Source organism: Rhipicephalus microplus, chromosome 3, assembly GCF_043290135.1.
Source record: "Rhipicephalus microplus isolate Deutch F79 chromosome 3, USDA_Rmic, whole genome shotgun sequence".
Taxonomy (NCBI): Eukaryota; Metazoa; Arthropoda; class Arachnida; order Ixodida; family Ixodidae; genus Rhipicephalus; species Rhipicephalus microplus.
Window position 1 is genome coordinate 188,875,617 of NC_134702.1, and position 20,932 is coordinate 188,896,548.

Below are 20,932 nucleotides of genomic sequence, written 5' to 3' on the forward strand. Positions count from 1 at the left end.
TTTGTCGCTAAGAAAGTATTGCAAGCTTCAGCTCTCCCAAATATCGAAAGTCGATAGGGCACAAATGTCTGGGCCTGTCGTTCAAGCTTAGGGACACGTTCCTTCCAGTAATGCGCACTGAATCTATATGCATGCAATGGTACACCGAGGTATGTTGGAGGAGTTCTTGTCCAATTAAATCCTGCAAAGTGGTTCGGTGTGCTACCCCACAAGCCAAACCACAGTCCTAAACTTTTAGAGGCGTTTAAACGAGCTCCTGATACTACGCCAAACTTTTCAGTAGTACATACCACATTTTCGACACTTGGTTTATCTGTGCAAGAGAATGCGACATCATCTGCATAAGCCAATACTTTAACCTCACTGCCTAATATTCTAAAGCCACGAATGCAACTCGACTGTATTATGCTTAAGCACAGTGGTTCTAAATAAAGTGCAAATAAAAGAGGTGACATCGGGCATCCCTGTTTTACAGAAGACCGAATAGAAACTGGCTTGGAGAGTTGACCATTAACTATCAGACGAGTTGAGCATTCATTATAGCATAATTTAACGCCTTTAAGAACAACTTTGCCAACATTAGCTTGTTCGAGAAGAGAAAAAAGGAAGGAATGACGAACACGATCAAAAGCTTTTGCAAGGTCTACCTGTAGCATTACAAGATGTTTTTGAGAACCATGACAGTATTGCAGCACTGTTCGAGCGACATGTATACTGATTTGTATAGATCGACCTCTGATCCCACATGTCTGATGAAACCCAATGAGGATCGACATAGCGAATTGCAACCCATTTGCTAATACTTTTGCGAAAATTTTGTAGTCCACATTTGACAGCGATATTGGCCTGTAGCCCTCAACGAAGCGAAGTTTTTCCTTGTCAGTTGTTTTCGGTATTAACACAGTGTGACTTTTGCAAAAAGATTGCGGGAGTGTATCCATGTCGTAACTCATCTGAAAAATATTCAGCAATATAAGAGCAAGCGTTTTCTTGAAAGCTTTGTAAAATTCACCGGAGATGCCATCAGGCCCCGGTGTTTTCAATAAAGGCAAGTTGTCGATTGCTTGCTCGATTTCCTGTAGAGTAATGGGCCTATTAATGACTTCACAATCACTGTCCTTCAAGGGGTTCACAAGAGAAACAAAACTAGCCTTGAGGTGAGCGTCAGGATCGTCAGAGGGAGAGCTAAATAAGCTGTTATAGTACGTTTCGAACGCCAAAGTAATGTCTCCGTTATCTTTTATGAGCACATCGTTAAAGTACAAGTCTAGAATAACTTTAGAAATCGCGTGGCGTTGCTCATCAAGTAAAGGTTGGCGCGTCGGTTGCTCAGAATTTAAAGTGCGCTGGTTCCGAGATCTAATACGTGCCCCTTGGAAGCGAGCAGCATCATATCTCTGTAGTTGGCACTTAATATTCTCAATATCTTTGATGTACTTTCCCGGCATTTCGCATTCCATCTCATTAAGATTGCAAAGACTTTTAAAAAGTATCTTTTCATCATTCTTTCTATGGAAAGACTTAACAGCCCCAATTTCTAAAGCTATAGCACGAATTTCTTGTTTAAAAAGCTCCCAAGCAGCGAAGATATGAAAACCAATCGAAAAAGATTGCTTCAATGCCATCTGGACGCAATTCATGAATTCCTGATCACAGAGGAGCTTCGCATTCATTTTCCAAAGGGCCCACTGGGGACGGAATCGTTTGTGACGATTTTCACCAATTTGCGCTATGACAATACAATGGTCTGAGAATGATACAGCTTCGGTGCTGCAGGAAATTTTACGAGATAGGAGTGATGAGGACACGTAAATCCGGTCAAGGGGAGCATGAGAGCTGCATTGTACTCTTGTATATGCTGTTGCCCGATTCGAGACCCCAATGTCAATTAGTCCTGCATTATCTAAAATACCGGATAAAAGCTCACCACTCCTGTCTCTCTTTCCAGACGAATTATAACGATCAATCGCTTCACATACGCAGTTGAAATCTCCCATAAGTACCGTGCATCTGTCGACGTCAATTAAATTACGCACTTTTTCAAATAACTCAAGTCGTTTCGGAACATCATTAAACGCATATAGATTGATAATTCTCCATGGCACTCCTTGCAACAAAAAACCACAGCATATATACCTGCCCTCTTCATCAACACTAGTGCACAATGCTGAACAGGGTAGGCTTTTTCTCAAAAACAACCAACAGCCCGCAGATAAACCTTTAGCATGTGAGACACACACATTAAACTGAGACAGAAAAGGCCGCAGGACCTTCTCGGCCTCTTCCTCGCTCTCGATCTTTGTCTCTTCGATGGCGACAAAGTCGAGACGCTTCCGATTGAGAAGTCTACGGAGTTGTGCTTGTTTCTGCGAAGACCTAAGGCCGCGTACGTTCAAGGTGGCAAATATGAGTCGCTCAGACTGCGCCATGGTGACTACCTTCTAATTCGCTTATCGTCCCACTTGATCAGTCCCAAGAGTTGGCGCTGAGGCTTCCCGTGAGCCCCCAGCAGGCCTCCTAGATCGGGATCGGCGACACTTCCCCTTTGGCATGGACTTTCGGCCACGGCGTGACTCCCTAGTCACTGACGCTGGGTCACTCTCTTTGCTTGAATCCGAGCTGGACGATGCGTGACGTTTCAGTATTGTTGTATTCGTGGAGATCTGCATACCATCTTCCGACACTGCACCATTATGAAAAAGCTGCTGCGGAGCTGCAGCGCAAGCAGGTGATGAACTTTCTGCGGCATCCAGCCCAGAGTCTATCTTGTACTGCTGGTTCTTCGGCATCTTTATGGGTCAGCGCAACAGCACTCTCCATAGGAACTCCTACTTGTGCTAGGGGTGGTGCGGAGTCGTTTTGTGTATGCTGCTTGCATGATTCACTTGGCTCTTTGCACGCAGAAGTTTCAACTGTGTCAACAGCGAGTGTCTTTCTTTCCTCTTCTGGATTCCTTGTGGTAGAGCTTGCAGCATATGACATTGACGGAGTGTCTCCCGTTGCATCCAAAACCTCGGTGGCATCCATAATATGCTCTAGTAGGTTATCATCTGGCTGTTTTGTGTGCTGTCGCAGCATGTTGGCGTATGTCATAACACAATCTTTGGCCGAATGACCGAAGCGTCGACAGATGTCACAGCGAGGGGTCCTGCAGTTTCGACGGATGTGTCCAACCTTACTGCACCGAAGGCAAAGTGGTGGGCGGCCAGGTATCAGGACGAGGCTTTGCACTCCGAAGATAACAAGAATATGAGGAATATCCGCAATGCGAACTCCATCAGCAAGGGACAAAACAACATCCCTATTTAGCGTCCGCATTTGTTCCATGTCCGCTACTTTCCAGCTTTCTTGTGATATTGTCTTGACCTTCCCAAAAGCTTGCAGTCCCTCGCACACATAGGCGTCCTCCAAGCGCTCAGGAAGCCACATAAGCTTCAACTTCACTTCCGTGGGCTCCGAGTCTATAACGAGGCATCGACGACTTTTGACGAAAAATTCGCCTCTTCTGACCAACTTTGTTTTCGTCAGCGTTGACTTGCATGTGGCCATCCAAACATGAGACATTTGAAATTGACCTATGGAGCTTATTTCCTTCAAGTCAATGATGTACCGAAGAGCATCTCTAAAATCTTGAAACCGGTAGGGGCGACCAGCTAAGTCCGCATGTAGAAAGACAGAGTCCACAACAAGCTTACCGGTGGGAAGGCGAGGAAGTACAACACGGTAGTCGTTGCCGCTGGCTGAAGCCTGAGCAGCACCTCTGCCCATGGCCGATAAATCCTTCGAAGCGGAGAACATGAAAAACGCGTCCGTTCAGAACGTCGTCTTCGTCTTTCTCCTGAGCTACACCCCCGTTACATCTAGAGCACTCATTACAGAGTTTCGTGGTGCTCATCAGCTTGTTCAAACAATAAAATAATAAATTAGTGTAAATAAAGAAAATCGTCTTGTCATTTCTGCCTGATACAGTTTTTCCATCATTGAGGAAAGCCGCATATTTCTATAGTCAAAGAAAATGGCAGCGCTGTTCGATGAAATGTATTTCATTATATGCGCACCGGTAACTCGTGGTGCCGTAGTATTACAACAGGCAATAAAAAAAGATACCGCTAAAGTCGAGAGCGATTTGGAGGTGCCGGGGTTTGAACCCTGGACTTCTCACATGCAAAGCGAGCGCTCTACCACTGAGCTACATATTTTTATTGCCTGTTTTCGGCTCACGTAAACAATACTCATATTAACAGATAATAACACAACACAATCCAAAACGTTGTAAAAACCGTGGCTCAAATGATGTGGCCACGCATCTGTTAAAATGTTTTTATCGTCGATAGTAATTCGACGCGCGGCAACCCCTCTGGGGTGAATTCCTGCAACTTTTGTTCATCCACAAAATTTCTTATATACTCTTTGAAGTACTGGGTGGGCGCTCGTGCATCTACATCAAAGTGCATGGCTGCCATCCTGGATTTCCAAATGCTATGAAGAGCCATAAGCATTATCATATCATATGGGGTACTGTCGTCACTTTGTATTTGCAAATAGCGGATGCCATGTGCATCAACGGGGAAATCTTTTTTGATCGTGCGCTGGAGCACGTCCCAAAGAAAGCATCCCAGCAGTCAATGAATACATGCTCAATTGTCTCCTCCTTTCTGCATATTATGCAATGCGTGCCACAAGGGACGTAAAACCCCTTTGCAGCCATGCAGGTTTTGACGGTCAGCGTACCGGTATGTAATTTAAAAAAGAAATTCTAAGCACCTGGCGATATTTTCATCGCCTTGACGCTCTTTAGTACAGTGTGGCCATGGCATACATTTTAATGGGACCGATACAAAGGGACTGGTAAAAACACATCACATAGGTCCTTGTACAACTTTCTTCGTCGGACTTGACTCAAGTATTCAAGTGAAAACCGCACTGACAGAAACCTACAAGAAAGTACAACTTCGCGGAGAAAGCCATAAACACCACCAGGTACGCTGCAGGTTGATACAACCATGTTAGGCAAGTGTTGCCTTCGGCGAAGTCGACAGACAGTGCGAAGGAATGGGTTGTCGACGTCTATAAAGAAACAAAATCGATTGACTACCTGTCTTAAAAACAAATGCGACAAGCCCCATCCTCCATTTCGCACTCGAAGGAATAAATTGGTCCGACTCGATCTTTCCCAAGACGATTCCCACACAAAGACAGCGAACACACGGTGAAATTTTTGGATGTTTACCCTTGAACAATTTAAGACTTGTAAGATATACCAAATTTTACTCACTAAAAATATGTTGCAAATTGTGGCTTTAGAAAACAGACCAATTCCAGCCATTCCACTTGTTCACTCTTTCCCGCAGGTTACTCACTTGGCTCCTCCAGTACGAATCGCTGTCTTTGTAGCATTCGAGGGGGGCACCCAAGTATTTCACCGGTGTCGTAACAAACCTTATGCTGGCAAAACTGTCTGGGGTTTCTGCCAAGTCACCGTGCCAAAAGCCAAGGCATTTTACCCAGTTTACAGCGCTGCCACTTGCAGCACAGAAGTTAGTAACGCATTTGACAGCATCTGTTATGCTGTCAGAGTCCGCGCAAAAAATGGCAATATCGTCCGCATAAGCCAACAGCCGGACTTCAACCTCGTGCAGCTTAAACCCACGGACGCAGTCATTCTCTATGACACTCAAACAAAAGGACTCTATGTACAAACAAAACAATAGTGGTGAGAGAGGACAACCCTGACGGACCGAACGCTTGACTGGGATGCGCTTCCCCACCACCTTGTTAACGATTAGCCGCGTTGAGAAGTCTCGGTACGCCATGAAAACCCCCTATTTGATTATTTTCTCTAAATTCACATAATCTAGGGTGCACAGCAGAATTTCATGAGGCACCCTGTCAAAAGCCTTCTAGAGGTCGATTTGCAGCATTGCGACTCGCGCACCAATAGCGTCGCAACATTCGAGGAATGCTCCGGGCTGCGTGTATATTCGTGAGGATAGTTCGACCTTTAATGCCGCACGTCTGATGCGGCCCCACGAGCTCCGTAATGACTGTTTGCAACCTTTTAGCTAGGATTTTCATGAATATCTTGTAATCTCCATTAGTGAGGCAGATTGGGCGGTAAGAATTTACTCTGCGCAGTGCAACGGGGTCTTCCGATTTTGGTATAAGAACGGTGTGAGATGATGAAAAGGACGGGGGTAATATTTTCAGCTCGAATGCCTCATTAAAAACGTCGGCTAAGACTGGTGTCATTTCTAACTTGAAACACTTATAAAAGGTGGAAGTCAGACCATCAGGGCCAGGCGATTTCCCCGGATGCATACTTTCAATAGCACTGGTAACTTTTTCTTCCGAAATGGGTTCATCCAATATTTCTTTTGTATCATTGTCAAGCTTTGGCATCAGCGGTAAAAAATATTTTTTAAAGCGATCGACATCAACTGAGCTGGCGGGGAATAAACCATTGAAGTGCTCGAAGAAAGCACGCTCGATAACATCAGCGACATCGCTGACTTCACCCTCGTGTTCAATTTCTGTTATCTGATTACGTCGCGCATGCCACTTTTCTGAGCCCAACGCCCTTTTTGACGGTGCTTCTGTCATTATCAGTCGCTCGGCTCTTGCCCGAACGATAGCACCGCGGTATCTTTCGACATCGAACCGCTCAATTTTACTTTTCAACGCGCGAACATCTTCAAGAAACATGCCGGGCATTCTACATTCTTCGAGGAGCAATTTTTCCAGGTTTCTGCGCATCAGCTTTTCTTCTCCTTTTTCTCTGCTTATAGCGCTCGAGCGTTCCAAAGCCTTCAATTTAACGACCTGCTTGAGTACTCCCAGTTTTCTCTAAACGTCTTTTTACTGCGAACTTTCATTTTTTTAACTTCCGTCATTACTTCCTTCATAAATTTTTCATCACTCAGCAGATTGGAATTCAATTTCCATAGTTGCCACTCGAAGGCCTTTTCGTTTCTTTCGTGCTAGCTACTACAAAGCTAACCAAGCAGTGGTCACTAAATGAAACGGCGTTAACACGGTATGTTTGCAAAGCGATACCAATTCAACACTCACGTACGCCCTACCTAGTCGGGCGTGGCTGGCTGCCTGAAAGTGGGTGTACTGCATAGTCCGGCCACCACCGAGACATTTAGCCACATCCTCCAAACCATGTTCTCTTACTGTATCGCTTAAGACCGCCGTACTTGCATCCCTGTAATGTCGTTCGCTAGTTTTGTCTTTGGCTGAAAGGGCGCAGTTGAAATCGCCAATATTGATTAGGAGCCTATTACATTTGGTATACTGCTTTAGTTGTTCGAAAAATATGCGTCTTTCGTCAGTGACAGTCGGTGCGTACAAGCATTTTACGCGTCGTTCCAATCCCGAAAACAAAAGATCACAAACAATGAGCCGACCAGGCGGACATGACGTTGAGGCTTCTACTTTAGCACCCAGACTCTGTCTGCCGAACAAAATGCAACCGGAAGTAGTCCCAATGGCATGGCTAACTATAGCAGAATACCGCGGCAAGAATTGGCGCACCATGCCCCCAGTTTCATCGTCCCCATGGACTTTAGTCTCTTGGACTTCCAGTATGTCAAGTTCAAGATCACTTACTAGCCGATAAAGCTGGCATTGTTTTCTCCGTGAGGCCAGGCCACGCACATTTAAAGTGGCCACACGCATTGAATTTTCTATTTGCACCATTGTAAGGCTACGAAAAACCCAGTGGCATGGCGCTTACCTTACAACTGCAATTCTTTCCTGAACGCCTTGTCCCAGTACAGTCTTTAAGTTGGCGAAGGCAGCGTTTCCGCCGTCTTGCGCTCCGACGAAATGTTTGGCCATGGCCGGATGAGAGGCCGCCGAGCGGGAGTCGTTTTGGCGGGTGGTTCGTCCGGCGAGGCAGCAGTGGTGCCCTTGTCTTTTTTCCCTTCGTCACGGGGACGCTTCCCCGTCACAATGCCACTGTCGCTTTCAATCCCAGTCATCGGTTCAGCCTCGGAGGGGGTCTCGTCTGCTAAGCCAAGAAACGTGTCACCGGTGCTGCTTGCATCCACCTTTTCACTGCTTTCTCCTACGCCTTCGTATGGAAGCCCGGCGTCGGGCTTACCTGGTGCTTCACACACGCCCTCTTCTTGACGGCATGACGACCCATCTTCCACAGCAGAGTTTGGGTTAACTCCTGCTGTTTCTTCCGAGTCTGCTTCGTCCATGAGGTGCCCCAGTGCATCACTTTCCTGCGCTGGTCCGGTCACACTGGCATATGTCTTCGCGCAGTCGTCGTCTTCGTGGCCGAAGCGGCGACAACGACTGCAGCGGGGTACTCGGCAGTCGCGACGTATGTGTCCGGTACTCTTGCACCGTAGGCACAACGGTGCACGGCCCGGAACGACAACGAGAGTCAGCTCTCCGGCAATCTTGAGCTGGTTCGGAATGTCATCCACCTTGACGTCGGAGTGCAGCTTTAGCCCCACAGACCGCGTCGTTGAGCCCTTTTCAGTGATGCCCGGTGCTCGCCACTTCTCCCTTTTCACTTCGAATGCTTTCCCATAGGGAGTCAAGGCAACACGCACGTCTTCGTCGGTCACGCCGTGCAGCAACCAGTGAAGCTTCAAGCGAACCTCGCGGTTATTTGGGTCAATGAGCAAACGTGGGCGATCCTTTACCTTCACATCGATGGCGGAGAGCAACTTCCGAGCAGCCTCAGCACTCGTCAGTGTCACAGCCCATACGTGGTTCATTTGATACGCCCCCAACGCCAAAACGTCGTCGAGCGCACCAAGCTTGGCCAAAGTGTCCCGGTAATCTTCGACGCGGTAAGGCCGGGCTCTCGGATCACCATGCATGAAAACGGTATTCGCAGCGATACGTCCGGAAGGCAGATGGGGCAGAATCACCTGATAATCGTCGGCGCTAGGCGCAAAAACCCTGTTACCGCGGCCCGGTAGGGCGGCTGATAACGCCCCTCGGAGCCGAACATTCCGCGACCTTATCGCTCGAAAGCCGGAAGTGGAATGACCACTGAGCTACACCCCCATTACATCTGGGGCACACATTAACAAGTTTCTTGGTGCACATCAGCTTGTTCAAACAACAAAATAATCAATTAGTTGAAATAAGCAAAATCGTCTCGTCAGTGCTGTCTGATACAGTTTTTTTCATCATTGAGGAAAGCCGCATGTTTCTATAGCCAAAGAAAATGGCAGCGCTGTTCGATGAAATGTATTTCTTGATATGCGCACCGGTAACTCGTGGTGCCGTAGTATTACAACTGGCAATAAAAAAAGATACCGCTAAAGTCGAGAGCGATTTGGAGGTGCCGGGAATTTATCCCGGGACTTCTCACATGCAAAGCGAGCGCTCTACCACTGAGCTTCTTCCCCGTTACATTTGGAGCACTCATTAACGAGTTTCTTGGTGCTCATCAGCTTGTTCTAACAATAAAATAATTCAATAGTTGAAATAAACAAAATCATCTCGTCATTGGTGCCTGATACAGTTTCTTCATCATTGAGGAAAGCCGCTTATCTCTATAGTCAAAGAAAATGGCAGCGCTGTTCGATGAAATGTACTTCATGATATGCGCACCGGTAACTCGTGGTGTCATAGTATTACAACAGGCAATAAAAAAAGATACCGCTAAAGTCGAGAGCGCTTTGGAGGGGCCGGGGCTTGAACCCGGGACTTCTCACATGCAAAGCAAGCGTTCTACCACTGAGCTACACCCCCGTTACATCTGGAGCACTCATTAACGAGTTTCTTGGTGCTCATCAGCTTGTTCAAACAATAAATTAATCAATTAGTTGAAATAAACAAAATCATCTCGTCATTGCCCCCTGATACAGTTTTTTCATCATTGAGGTAAGCCACATATTTCTTTAGTCAAAGAAAATGGCAGCGCTGTTCAACGAAATGTATTTAACGTTATGCGCACCGGTAACTCGTGGTGCCGTAGTATTACAACAGGCAATATAAGAAAATACCACTAAAGTCGAGAGCAATTTGGAGGTGCCGGGGCTTGAACCCGGGACTTCTCACATGCAAAGGGAGCGCTCTACCACTGAGCTACACCCCCGTTACATCTGGAGCACTCATTAACGAGTTTCTTGATGCTCATCAGCTTGTTCTAACAATAAATTAATTAATTAGTTGAAATAAACAAAATCATCTCGTCATTGCCGCCTGATACAGTTTTTTCATCATTGAGGAAAGCCGCATATTTCTATAGTCAAAGAAAATGGCAGCGCTGTTTGATGAAATGTATTTCATGTTATGCGCACCGGTAACTCGTGGTGCCGTAGTATTACAACAGGCAATAAAAAAAGATACCGCTAAAGTCGAGAGCGCTTTGGAGGTGCCGGGGATTGAACCCGAGATTTCTCACATGCAAAGCGAGCGCTCTACCGCTGAGCTACACCCCCGTTACATCTCGAGCACTCATTAACGAGTTTATTGGTGCTCATCAGCTTGTTCAAACAAAAAATTAATCGATAATTTGAAATAAACAAAATCATCTCGTCAATGCCCCCTGATACAGTTTTTTCATCAATGAGGTAAGCCGCATATTTCTTTAGTCAAAGAAAATGGCAGCGCTGTTCAACGAAATGTATTTCATGATATGCGCACCGGTAACTCGTGGTGCCGTAGTATTACAACAGGCAATATAAGAAAATACCACTAAAGTCGAGAGCGATTTGGAGGGGCTGGGGCTTGAACCCGGGACTTCTCACATGCAAAGCGAGCGCTCTACCACTGAGCTACACCCCCGTTACATCTGGAGCACTCATTAACGAGTTTCTTGGTGCTCATCAGCTTGTTCAAACAAAAAATTAATCGATAATTTGAAATAAACAAAATCATCTCGTCAATGCCCCCTGATACAGTTTTTTCATCATTGAGGTAAGCCGCATATTTCTTTAGCCAAAGAAAATGGCAGCGCTGTTCAACGAAATGTATTTAACGTTATGCGCACCGGTAACTCGTGGTGCCGTAGTATTACAACAGGCAATATAAGAAAATACCACTAAAGTCGAGAGCGATTTGGAGGGGCTGGGGCTTGAACCCGGGACTTCTCACATGCAAAGCGAGCGCTCTACCACTGAGCTACACCCCCGTTACATCTGGAGCACTCATTAACGAGTTTCTTGGTGCTCATTAGCTTGTTCTAACAAGAAAATAATTCAATAGTTGAAATAGACAAAATCATCTCGTCATTGCTGCCTGATACAGTTTTTTTATCATTGAGGAAAGCCGCATATTTCTATAGTCAAAGAAAATGGCAGCGCTGTTCGATGAAATGTACTTTATGATATGCGCACCGGTAACTCGTGGTGTCATAGTATTACAACAGGCAATAAAAAAAGATACCGCTAAAGTCGAGAGCGCTTTGGAGGGGCCGGGGCTTGAACCCGGTACTTCTCACATGCAAAGCGAGCGTTCTACCACTGAGCTAGACCCCCGTTACATCTGGAGCACTCATTAACGAGTTTCTTGGTGCTCATCAGCTTGTTCAAACAATAAAATAATTCAATAGTTGAAATAAACAAAATCATCTCGTCATTGGTGCCTGATACAGTTTCTTCATCATTGAGGAAAGCCGCTTATCTCTATAGTCAAAGAAATTGGCAGCGCTGTTCGATGAAATGTACTTCATGATATGCGCACCGGTAACTCGTGGTGTCATAGTATTACAACAGGCAATAAAAAAAGATACCGCTAAAGTCGAGAGCGCTTTGGAGGGGCCGGGGCTTGAACCCGGGACTTCTCACATGCAAAGCGAGCGTTCTACCACTGAGCTAGACCCCCGTTACATCTGGAGCACTCATTAACGAGTTTCTTGGTGCTCATCAGCTTGTTCAAACAATAAATAATCAATTAGTTGAAATAAACAAAATCATCTCGTCAATGCCCCCTGATACAGTTTTTTCATCATTGAGGTAAGCCGCATATTTCTTTAGCCAAAGAAAATGGCAGCGCTGTTCAACGAAATGTATTTAACGTTATGCGCACCGGTAACTCGTGGTGCCGTAGTATTACAACAGGCAATATAAGAAAATACCACTAAAGTCGAGAGCGATTTGGAGGGGCTGGGGCTTGAACCCGGGACTTCTCACATGCAAAGCGAGCGCTCTACCACTGAGCTACACCCCCGTTACATCTGGAGCACTCATTAACGAGTTTCTTGGTGCTCATTAGCTTGTTCTAACAATAAAATAATTCAATAGTTGAAACAAACAAAATCATCTCGTCATTGGTGCCTGATACAGTTTCTTCATCATTGAGGAAAGCCGCATATTTCTATAGTCAAAGAAAATGGCAGCGCTGTTCGATGAAATGTATTTCATGATATGCGCACCGGTAACTCGTGGTGCCGTAGTATTACAACAGGCAATTAAAGAAAATACCACTAAAGTCGAGAGCGATTTGGAGGGGCTGGGGCTTGAACCCGGGACTTCTCACATGCAAAGCGAGCGCTCTACCACTGAGCTACACCCCCGTTACATCTGGAGCACTCATTAACGAGTTTCTTGGTGCTCATTAGCTTGTTCTAACAATAAAATAATTCAATAGTTGAAATAAACAAAATCATCTCGTCATTGGTGCCTGATACAGTTTCTTCATCATTGAGGAAAGCCGCATATTTCTATAGTCAAAGAAAATGGCAGCGCTGTTCGATGAAATGTATTTCATGATATGCGCACCGGTAACTCGTGGTGCCGTAGTATTTCAACAGGCAATATAAAAAGATACCGCTAAAGTCGAGAGCGATTTGGAGGTGCCGGGGATTGAACGCGGAACTTCTCACATGCAAAGCGAGCGCTCTACCGCTGAGCTACACCCCCGTTACATCTGGAGCACTCATTAACGAGTTTCTTGGTGCTCATCAGCTTGTTCAAACAAAAAATTAATCGATAATTTGAAATAAACAAAATCATCTCGTCAATGCCCCCTGACACAGTTTTTTCATCATTGAGGTAAGCCGCATATTTCTTTAGCCAAAGAAAATGGCAGCGCTGTTCAACGAAATGTATTTAACGTTATGCGCACCGGTAACTCGTGGTGCCGTAGTATTACAACAGGCAATATAAGAAAATACCACTAAAGTCGAGAGCGATTTGGAGGGGCTGGGGCTTGAACCCGGGACTTCTCACATGCAAAGCGAGCGCTCTACCACTGAGCTACACCCCCGTTACATCTGGAGCACTCATTAACGAGTTTCTTGGTGCTCATTAGCTTGTTCTAACAATAAAATAATTCAATAGTTGAAATAAACAAAATCATCTCGTCATTGGTGCCTGATACAGTTTCTTCATCATTGAGGAAAGCCGCATATTTCTATAGACAAAGAAAATGGCAGCGCTGTTCGATGAAATGTATTTCATGATATGCGCACCAGTAACTCGTGGTGCCGTAGTATTTCAACAGGCAATATAAAAAGATACCGCTAAAGTCGAGAGCGATTTGGAGGTGCCGGGGATTGAACGCGGAACTTCTCACATGCAAAGCGAGCGCTTTACCACTGAGCTACACCCCCGTTACATCTGGAGCACTCATTAACAAGTTTCTTGTTGCTCATCAGCTTGTTCTAACAATGAATTAATCAATTAGCTGAAATAAACAAAATCATCTCGTCAATGCCCCCTGATACAGTTTTTTCATCATTGAGGTAAGCCACATATTTCTTTAGTCAAACAAATTGCAGCGCTGTTCGATGAAATGTATTTCATGATATGCGCACCGGTAACTCGTGGTGCCGTAGTATTACAACAGGCAATCAAAAAAGATACCGCTAAAGTCGAGAGCGCTTTGGAGGTGCCAGGGATTGAACGCGGAACTTCTCACATGCAAAGCGAGCGCTCTACCACTGAGCTACACCCCCGTTACATCTGGAGCACTCATTAACGAGTTTCTTGGTGCTCATCAGCTTGTTCTAACAATAAATTAATCAATTAGTTGAAATAAACAAAATCATCTCGTCATTGCCGGCTGATACAGTTTTTTCATTATTGAGGAAAGCCGCATATTTCTATAGTCAAAGAAAATGGCAGCGCTGTTCGATGAAATGTATTTCATGTTATGCGCACCGGTAACTCGTGGTGCCGTAGTATTACAATAGGCAATAAAAAACGATACCGCTAAAGTCGAGAGCGCTTTGGAGGTGCCGGGGATTGAACCCGGAACTTCTAACATGCAAAGCGAGCGCTCTAAAGCTGAGCTACACACCCGTTACATCTGGAGCACTGATTAACGAGTTTCTTGGTGCTCATCAGCTTGTTCAAACAATAAATTAATCAATTAGTTGAATTAAACAAAATCATCTCGTCATTGCCCCCTGATACAGTTTTTTCATCATTGAGGTAAGCCACATATTTCTTTAGTCAAAGAAAATGGCAGCGCTGTTCAACGAAATGTATTTAACGTTATGCGCACCGGTAACTCCTGGTGCCGTAGTATTACAACAGGCAATATAAGAAAATACCACTAAAGTCGAGAGCGATTTGGAGGTGCCGGGGCTTGAACCCGGGACTTCTCACATGCAAAGGGAGCGCTCTACCACTGAGCTACACCCCCGTTACATCTGGAGCACTCATTAACGAGTTTCTTGATGCTCATCACCTTGTTCTAACAATAAATTAATTAATTAGTTGAAATAAACAAAATCATCTCGTCATTGCCGCCTGATACAGTTTTTTCATCATTGAGGAAAGCCGCATATTTCTATAGTCAAAGAAAATGGCAGCGCTGTTTGATGAAATGTATTTCATGTTATGCGCACCGGTAACTCGTGGTGCCGTAGTATTACAACAGGCAATAAAAAAAGATACCGCTAAAGTCGAGAGCGCTTTGGAGGTGCCGGGGATTGAACCCGAGATTTCTCACATGCAAAGCGAGCGCTCTACCGCTGAGCTACACCCCCGTTACATCTGGAGCACTCATTAACGAGTTTCTTGTTGCTCATCACCTTGTTCAAACAATAAAGTAATCAATTAGTTGAAATAAACAAAATCATCTCGTCATTGCCGGCTGATACAGTTTTTTCATCATTGAGGAAAGCCGCATATTTCTGTAGTCAAAGAAAATGGCAGCGCTGTTTGATGAAATGTATTTTATGATATGCGCACCGGTAACTCGTGGTGCCGTAGTATTACAACAGGCAATAAAAAAAGATACCGCTAAAGTTGAGAGTGCTTTGGATGTGCCGGGGATTGAACCCGGAACTTCTCACATGCAAAGCGAGCGCTCTACCACTGAGCTACACCCCCGTTACTTTTGGAGCACTCATTAACGAGTTTCTTGGTGCTCATCAGCTTGTTCAAACAATAAATAATCAATTAGTTGAAATAAACAAAATCATCTCGGCATTGCCTCCTGATACAGTTTTTTCATCATTGAGAAAAGCCGCTTATCTCTATAGTCAAAGAAAGTGGCAGTGCTGTTTGATGAAATGTATTTCATGTTTTGCGCACCGGTAACTCGTGGTGCCGTAGTATTACAACAGGCAATAAAGAAAGATACCGCTAAAGTCGAGAGCACTTTGGAGGTGCCGGGGTTTGAACCTGCGACTTCTCACATGCAAAGCGAGCGCTCTACCACTGAGCTACACCCCTGTTACATCTGGAGCACTCATTACCGAGTTTCTTGGTGCTCATCAGCTTGTTCAAACAATAAATTAATCAATTAGTTGAAATCAACAAAATCATCTCGTCATTGCCCCCTGATACAGTTTTTTCATCATTGAGGTAAGCCGCATATTTCTTTAGTCAAAGAAAATGGCAGCGCTGTTCAACAAAATGTATTTAATGTTATGCGCGCCGGTAACTCGTGGTGCCGTAGTATTTCAACAGGCAATATAAAAAGACACCGCTAAAGTCGAGATTGCTTTGGAGGTTCCGGGGTTTGAACCTGGGACTTCTCACATGCAAAGCGAGCGCTCTACCACTGAGCTACACCCCCGTTATATCTGGAGCACTCATTAACAAGTTTCTTGGTGCTCATCAGCTTGTTCTAACAATGAATAATTCATTAGTTCAAATAAACAAAATCATCTCGTCATTGCCGCCTGATGCTGTTTTTTCAGCATTGAGGAAAGCCGCATATTTCTATAGTCAAAGAAAATGGCAGCGCTGTTCGATGAATTGTATTTCATGATATGCGCACCAGTAACTCGTGGTGCCGTAGTATTACAACAGGCAATCAAAAAAGATACCGCTAAAGTCGAGAGCGCTTTGGAGGTGCCGAGATTGAACCCGAGACTTCTCACATGCAAAGCGAGCGCTCTACCACTGAGCTACACCCCCGTTACATTTGGAGCACTCATTAACGAGTTTCTTGGTGCTCATCAGCTTGTTCTAACAATAAAATAATTCAATAGTTGAAATAGACAAAATCATCTCGTCATTGCTGCCTGATACAGTTTTTTCATCATTGAGGAAAGCCGCATATTTCTATAGTCAAAGAAAATGGCAGTGCTGTTCGATGAAATGTATTTCATGATATGCGCACCGGTAACTCGTGGTGCCGTAAGTATTACAACAGGCAATCAAAAAAGATACCGCTAAAGTCGAGAGCGCTTTGGAGGTGCCGAGGATTGAACGCGGAACTTCTCACATGCAAAGCGAGCGCTCTACCACTGAGCTACACCCCCGTTACTTTTGGAGCACTCATTAACGAGTTTCTTGGTGCTCATTAGCTTGTTCTAACAATAATATAATTCAATAGTTGAAATAAACAAAATCATCTCGTCATTTGTGCCTGATACAGTTTCTTCATCATTGAGGAAAGCCGCTTATCTCTATAGTCAAAGAAAATGGCAGCGCTGTTCGATGAAATGTACTTCATGATATGCGCACCGGTAACTCGTGGTGTCATAGTATTACAACAGGCAATAAAAAAAGATACCGCTAAAGTCGAGAGCGCTTTGGAGGGGCCGAGGCTTGAACCCGGGACTTCTCACATGCAAAGCGAGCGTTCTACCACTGAGCTAGACCCCCGTTACATCTGGAGCACTCATTAACGAGTTTCTTGGTGCTCATCAGCTTGTTCAAACAATAAATTTATCAATTAGTTGAAATAAACAAAATCATCTCGTCAATGCCCCCTGATACAGTTTTTTCATCATTGAGGTAAGCCGCATATTTCTATAGCCAAAGAAAATGGCAGCGCTGTTCAACGAAATGTATTTAACGTTATACGCACCGGTAACTCGTGGTGCCGTAGTATTACAACAGGCAATATAAGAAAATACCACTAAAGTCGAGAGCGATTTGGAGGGGCTGGGGCTTGAACCCGGGACTTCTCACATGCAAAGCGAGCGCTCTACCACTGAGCTACACCCTCGTTACATCTGGAGCACTCATTAACGAGTTTCTTGGTGCTCATTAGCTTGTTCTAACAATAAAATAATTCAATAGTTGAAATAAACAAAATCATCTCGTCATTGGTGCCTGATACAGTTTCTTCATCATTGAGGAAAGCCGCATATTTCTATAGTCAAAGAAAATGGCAGCGCTGTTCGATGAAATGTATTTCATGATATGCGCACCGGTAACTCGTGGTGCCGTAGTATTACAACAGGCAATATAAAAAGATACCGCTAAAGTCGAGAGCGATTTGGAGGTGCCGGGGATTGAACGCGGAACTTCTCACATGCAAAGCGAGCGCTCTACCGCTGAGCTACACCCCCGTTACATCTGGAGCACTCATTAACGAGTTTCTTGGTGCTCATCAGCTTGTTCAAACAATAAATTAATCAATTAGTTGAAATAAACAAAATCATCTCATCAATGCCCCCTGATACAGTTTTTTCATCATTGAGGTAAGCCGCATATTTCTTTAGTCAAAGAAAATGGCAGCGCTGTTCAACGAAATGTATTTCATGATATGCGCACCGGTAACTCGTGGTGCCGTAGTATTTCAACAGGCAATATAAAAAGATACCGCTAAAGTCGAGAGCGATTTGGAGGTGCCGGGGATTGAACGCGGAACTTCTCACATGCAAAGCGAGCGCTCTACCACTGAGCTACACCCCCGTTACGTCTGGAGCACTCATTAACAAGTTTCTTGTTGCTCATCACCTTGTTCAAACAATAAAGTAATCAATTAGTTGAAATAAACAAAATCATCTCGTCATTGCCGGCTGATACAGATTTCCATCATTGAGGAAAGCCGCATATTTCTGTAGTCAAAGAAAATGGCAGCGCTGTTTGATGAAATGTATTTTATGATATGCGCACCGGTAACTCGTGGTGCCCTAGTATTACAACAGGCAATAAAAAAAGATACCGCTAAAGTTGAGAGTGCTTTGGATGTGCCGGGGATTGAACCCGGAACTTCTCACATGCAAAGCGAGCGCTCTACCACTGAGCTACACCCCCGTTACTTTTGGAGCACTCATTAACGAGTTTCTTGGTGCTCATCAGCTTGTTCAAACAATAAATAATCAATTAGTTGAAATAAACAAAATCATCTCGGCATTGCCTCCTGATACAGTTTTTTTCATCATTGAGAAAAGCCGCTTATCTCTATAGTCAAAGAAAGTGGCAGTGCTGTTTGATGAAATGTATTTCATGTTTTGCGCACCGGTAACTCGTGGTGCCGTAGTATTACAACAGGCAATAAAGAAAGATACCGCTAAAGTCGAGAGCACTTTGGAGGTGCCGGGGTTTGAACCTGCGACTTCTCACATGCAAAGCGAGCGCTCTACCACTGAGCTACACCCCTGTTACATCTGGAGCAATCATTAACGAGTTTCTTGGTGCTCATCAGCTTGTTCAAACAACTAATTAATCAATTAGTTGAAATCAACAAAATCATCTCGTCATTGCCCCCTGATACAGTTTTTTCATCATTGAGGTAAGCCGCATATTTCTTTAGTCAAAGAAAATGGCAGCGCTGTTCAACAAAATGTATTTCATGATATGCGCACCGGTAACTCGTGGTGCCGTAGTATTTCAACAGGCAATATAAAAAGATACCGCTAAAGTCGAGAGCGATTTGGAGGTGCCGGGGATTGAACGCGGAACTTCTCACATGCAAAGCGAGCGCTCTACCACTGAGCTACACCCCCGTTACATCTGGAGCACTCATTAACAAGTTTCTTGTTGCTCATCAGCTTGTTCTAACAATGAATTAATCAATTAGTTGAAATAAACAAAGTCATCTCGTCAATGCCCCCTGATACAGTTTTTTCATCATTGAGGTAAGCCGCATATTTCTTTAGTCAAAGAAAAGGGCAGCGCTGTTCAACGAAATGTATTTCATGATATGCGCACCGGTAACTCGTGGTGCCGTAGTATTTCAACAGGCAATATAAAAAGATACCGCTAAAGTCGAGAGCGATTCGGAGGTGCCGGGGATTGAACGCGGAACTTCTCACATGCAAAGCGAGCGCTCTACCACTGAGCTACACCCCCGTTACATCTGGAGCACTCATTAACGAGTTTCTTGGTGCTCATCAGCTTGTTCAAACAATTAATTAATCAATTAGTTGAAATAAACAAAATCATCTCGTCAATGCCCCCTGATAAAATTTTTTCATCATTGAGGTAAGCCGCATATTTCTTTAGTCAAAGAAAATGGCAGCGCTGTTCAACGAAATGTATTTCATGATATGCGCACCGGTAACTCGTGGTGCCGTAGTATTTCAACAGGCAATATAAAAAGATACCGCTAAAGTCGAGAGCGATTTGGAGGTGCCGGGGATTGAACGCGGAACTTCTCACATGCAAAGCGAGCGCTCTACCACTGAGCTACACCCCCGTTACATCTGGAGCACTCATTAACAAGTTTCTTGTTGCTCATCAGCTTGTTCTAACAATGAATTAATCAATTAGTTGAAATAAACAAAATCATCTCGTCAATGCCCCCTGATACAGTTTTTTCATCATTGAGGTAAGCCGCATATTTCTTTAGTCAAAGAAAACGGCAGCGCTGTTGAACGAAATGTATTTTATGATATGCGCACCGGTAACTCGTGGTGCCGTAGTATTTCAACAGGCAATATAAAAAGATACCGCTAAAGTCGAGATTGCTTTGGAGGTGCCGGGGCTTGAACGCGGAACTTCTCACATGCAAAGCGAGCGTTCTACCACTGAGCTACACCCCCGTTACATTTGGAGCACTCATTAACGAGTTTCTTGGTGCTCATCAGCTTGTTCAAACAATAAATAATCAATTAGTTGAAATAAACAAAATCATCTCGGCATTGCCTCCTGATACAGTTTTTTTTCATCATTGAGAAAAGCCGCTTATCTCTATAGTCAAAGAAAGTGGCAGTGCTGTTTGATGAAATGTATTTCATGTTTTGCGCACCGGTAACTCGTGGTGCCGTAGTATTACAACAGGCAATCAAAAAAGATACCGCTAAAGTCGAGAGCGCTTTGGAGGTGCCAGGGATTGAACGCGGAACTTCTCACATGCAAAGCGAGCGCTCTACCACTGAGCTACACCCCCGTTACATCTGGAGCACTCATTAACGAGTTTCTTGGTGCTCATCAGCTTGTTCTAACAATAAATTAATCAATTAGTTGAAATAAACTAAATCAACTCGTCATTGCCGGCTGATACAGTTTTTTCATCATTGAGGAAAGCCGCATATTTCTTTAGCCAAAGAAAATGGCAGCGCTGTTCAACGAAATGTATTTAACGTTATGCGCACCGGTAACTCGTGGTGCCGTAGTATTACAACAGGCAATATAAGAAAATACCACTAAAGTCGAGAGCGATTTGGAGGGGCTGGGGCTTGAACCCGGGACTTCTCACATGCAAAGCGAGCGCTCTACCACTGAGCTACACCCCCGTTACATCTGGAGCACTCATTAACGAGTTTCTTGGTGCTCATTAGCTTGTTCTAACAATAAAATAATTCAATAGTTGAAATAAACAAAATCATCTCGTCATTGGTGCCTGATACAGTTTCTTCATCATTGAGGAAAGC

General features: G+C 44.5%; 1 protein-coding gene and 23 non-coding genes across 24 annotated transcripts; all 24 read right to left on the minus strand.

Moving 5' to 3' along the window:
- Positions 1 to 309: 309 nt before the first annotated feature.
- LOC142803078 (uncharacterized) lies at positions 310 to 3,798 on the minus strand. Its single transcript, XM_075888188.1, has 2 exons — positions 2,981 to 3,798; positions 310 to 313 (listed from the first exon to the last, which is right to left on the minus strand). The coding sequence occupies exons 1-2, from the start codon at positions 3,796 to 3,798 to the stop codon at positions 310 to 312; spliced, it is 822 nt and encodes a 273-aa protein (XP_075744303.1).
- Positions 3,799 to 10,000: 6,202 nt separating this feature from the next.
- On the minus strand, positions 10,001 to 10,072 carry TRNAA-UGC (transfer RNA alanine (anticodon UGC)). The gene has a single exon. It is a non-coding gene; the product is annotated as a tRNA-Ala (tRNA).
- A 274-nt stretch (positions 10,073 to 10,346) lies between these two features.
- Positions 10,347 to 10,418, minus strand: TRNAA-UGC (transfer RNA alanine (anticodon UGC)). The gene has a single exon. It is a non-coding gene; the product is annotated as a tRNA-Ala (tRNA).
- Positions 10,419 to 10,692: 274 nt separating this feature from the next.
- Positions 10,693 to 10,764, minus strand: TRNAA-UGC (transfer RNA alanine (anticodon UGC)). The gene has a single exon. It is a non-coding gene; the product is annotated as a tRNA-Ala (tRNA).
- Positions 10,765 to 11,038: 274 nt separating this feature from the next.
- Positions 11,039 to 11,110, minus strand: TRNAA-UGC (transfer RNA alanine (anticodon UGC)). Its single transcript has one exon. It is a non-coding gene; the product is annotated as a tRNA-Ala (tRNA).
- A 965-nt stretch (positions 11,111 to 12,075) lies between these two features.
- Positions 12,076 to 12,147, minus strand: TRNAA-UGC (transfer RNA alanine (anticodon UGC)). The gene has a single exon. It is a non-coding gene; the product is annotated as a tRNA-Ala (tRNA).
- Positions 12,148 to 12,421: 274 nt separating this feature from the next.
- TRNAA-UGC (transfer RNA alanine (anticodon UGC)) lies at positions 12,422 to 12,493 on the minus strand. The gene has a single exon. It is a non-coding gene; the product is annotated as a tRNA-Ala (tRNA).
- A 274-nt stretch (positions 12,494 to 12,767) lies between these two features.
- On the minus strand, positions 12,768 to 12,839 carry TRNAA-UGC (transfer RNA alanine (anticodon UGC)). Its single transcript has one exon. It is a non-coding gene; the product is annotated as a tRNA-Ala (tRNA).
- A 274-nt stretch (positions 12,840 to 13,113) lies between these two features.
- TRNAA-UGC (transfer RNA alanine (anticodon UGC)) lies at positions 13,114 to 13,185 on the minus strand. The gene has a single exon. It is a non-coding gene; the product is annotated as a tRNA-Ala (tRNA).
- A 274-nt stretch (positions 13,186 to 13,459) lies between these two features.
- Positions 13,460 to 13,531, minus strand: TRNAA-UGC (transfer RNA alanine (anticodon UGC)). The gene has a single exon. It is a non-coding gene; the product is annotated as a tRNA-Ala (tRNA).
- Positions 13,532 to 13,804: 273 nt separating this feature from the next.
- On the minus strand, positions 13,805 to 13,876 carry TRNAA-UGC (transfer RNA alanine (anticodon UGC)). The gene has a single exon. It is a non-coding gene; the product is annotated as a tRNA-Ala (tRNA).
- A 620-nt stretch (positions 13,877 to 14,496) lies between these two features.
- On the minus strand, positions 14,497 to 14,568 carry TRNAA-UGC (transfer RNA alanine (anticodon UGC)). The gene has a single exon. It is a non-coding gene; the product is annotated as a tRNA-Ala (tRNA).
- A 274-nt stretch (positions 14,569 to 14,842) lies between these two features.
- TRNAA-UGC (transfer RNA alanine (anticodon UGC)) lies at positions 14,843 to 14,914 on the minus strand. Its single transcript has one exon. It is a non-coding gene; the product is annotated as a tRNA-Ala (tRNA).
- A 274-nt stretch (positions 14,915 to 15,188) lies between these two features.
- Positions 15,189 to 15,260, minus strand: TRNAA-UGC (transfer RNA alanine (anticodon UGC)). The gene has a single exon. It is a non-coding gene; the product is annotated as a tRNA-Ala (tRNA).
- A 619-nt stretch (positions 15,261 to 15,879) lies between these two features.
- On the minus strand, positions 15,880 to 15,951 carry TRNAA-UGC (transfer RNA alanine (anticodon UGC)). Its single transcript has one exon. It is a non-coding gene; the product is annotated as a tRNA-Ala (tRNA).
- A 619-nt stretch (positions 15,952 to 16,570) lies between these two features.
- Positions 16,571 to 16,642, minus strand: TRNAA-UGC (transfer RNA alanine (anticodon UGC)). The gene has a single exon. It is a non-coding gene; the product is annotated as a tRNA-Ala (tRNA).
- Positions 16,643 to 17,608: 966 nt separating this feature from the next.
- On the minus strand, positions 17,609 to 17,680 carry TRNAA-UGC (transfer RNA alanine (anticodon UGC)). The gene has a single exon. It is a non-coding gene; the product is annotated as a tRNA-Ala (tRNA).
- Positions 17,681 to 17,954: 274 nt separating this feature from the next.
- TRNAA-UGC (transfer RNA alanine (anticodon UGC)) lies at positions 17,955 to 18,026 on the minus strand. Its single transcript has one exon. It is a non-coding gene; the product is annotated as a tRNA-Ala (tRNA).
- Positions 18,027 to 18,299: 273 nt separating this feature from the next.
- On the minus strand, positions 18,300 to 18,371 carry TRNAA-UGC (transfer RNA alanine (anticodon UGC)). The gene has a single exon. It is a non-coding gene; the product is annotated as a tRNA-Ala (tRNA).
- Positions 18,372 to 18,991: 620 nt separating this feature from the next.
- On the minus strand, positions 18,992 to 19,063 carry TRNAA-UGC (transfer RNA alanine (anticodon UGC)). The gene has a single exon. It is a non-coding gene; the product is annotated as a tRNA-Ala (tRNA).
- Positions 19,064 to 19,337: 274 nt separating this feature from the next.
- Positions 19,338 to 19,409, minus strand: TRNAA-UGC (transfer RNA alanine (anticodon UGC)). Its single transcript has one exon. It is a non-coding gene; the product is annotated as a tRNA-Ala (tRNA).
- A 274-nt stretch (positions 19,410 to 19,683) lies between these two features.
- On the minus strand, positions 19,684 to 19,755 carry TRNAA-UGC (transfer RNA alanine (anticodon UGC)). Its single transcript has one exon. It is a non-coding gene; the product is annotated as a tRNA-Ala (tRNA).
- A 621-nt stretch (positions 19,756 to 20,376) lies between these two features.
- On the minus strand, positions 20,377 to 20,448 carry TRNAA-UGC (transfer RNA alanine (anticodon UGC)). Its single transcript has one exon. It is a non-coding gene; the product is annotated as a tRNA-Ala (tRNA).
- Positions 20,449 to 20,722: 274 nt separating this feature from the next.
- Positions 20,723 to 20,794, minus strand: TRNAA-UGC (transfer RNA alanine (anticodon UGC)). Its single transcript has one exon. It is a non-coding gene; the product is annotated as a tRNA-Ala (tRNA).
- Positions 20,795 to 20,932: the final 138 nt, after the last annotated feature.

What these genes read in the sequence shown, in the direction of transcription:
- LOC142803078 (XM_075888188.1), bottom strand. Translation starts at nt 3,798, where the DNA reads ATGTTCTCCGCTTCGAAGGATTTATCGGCCATGGGCAGAGGTGCTGCT.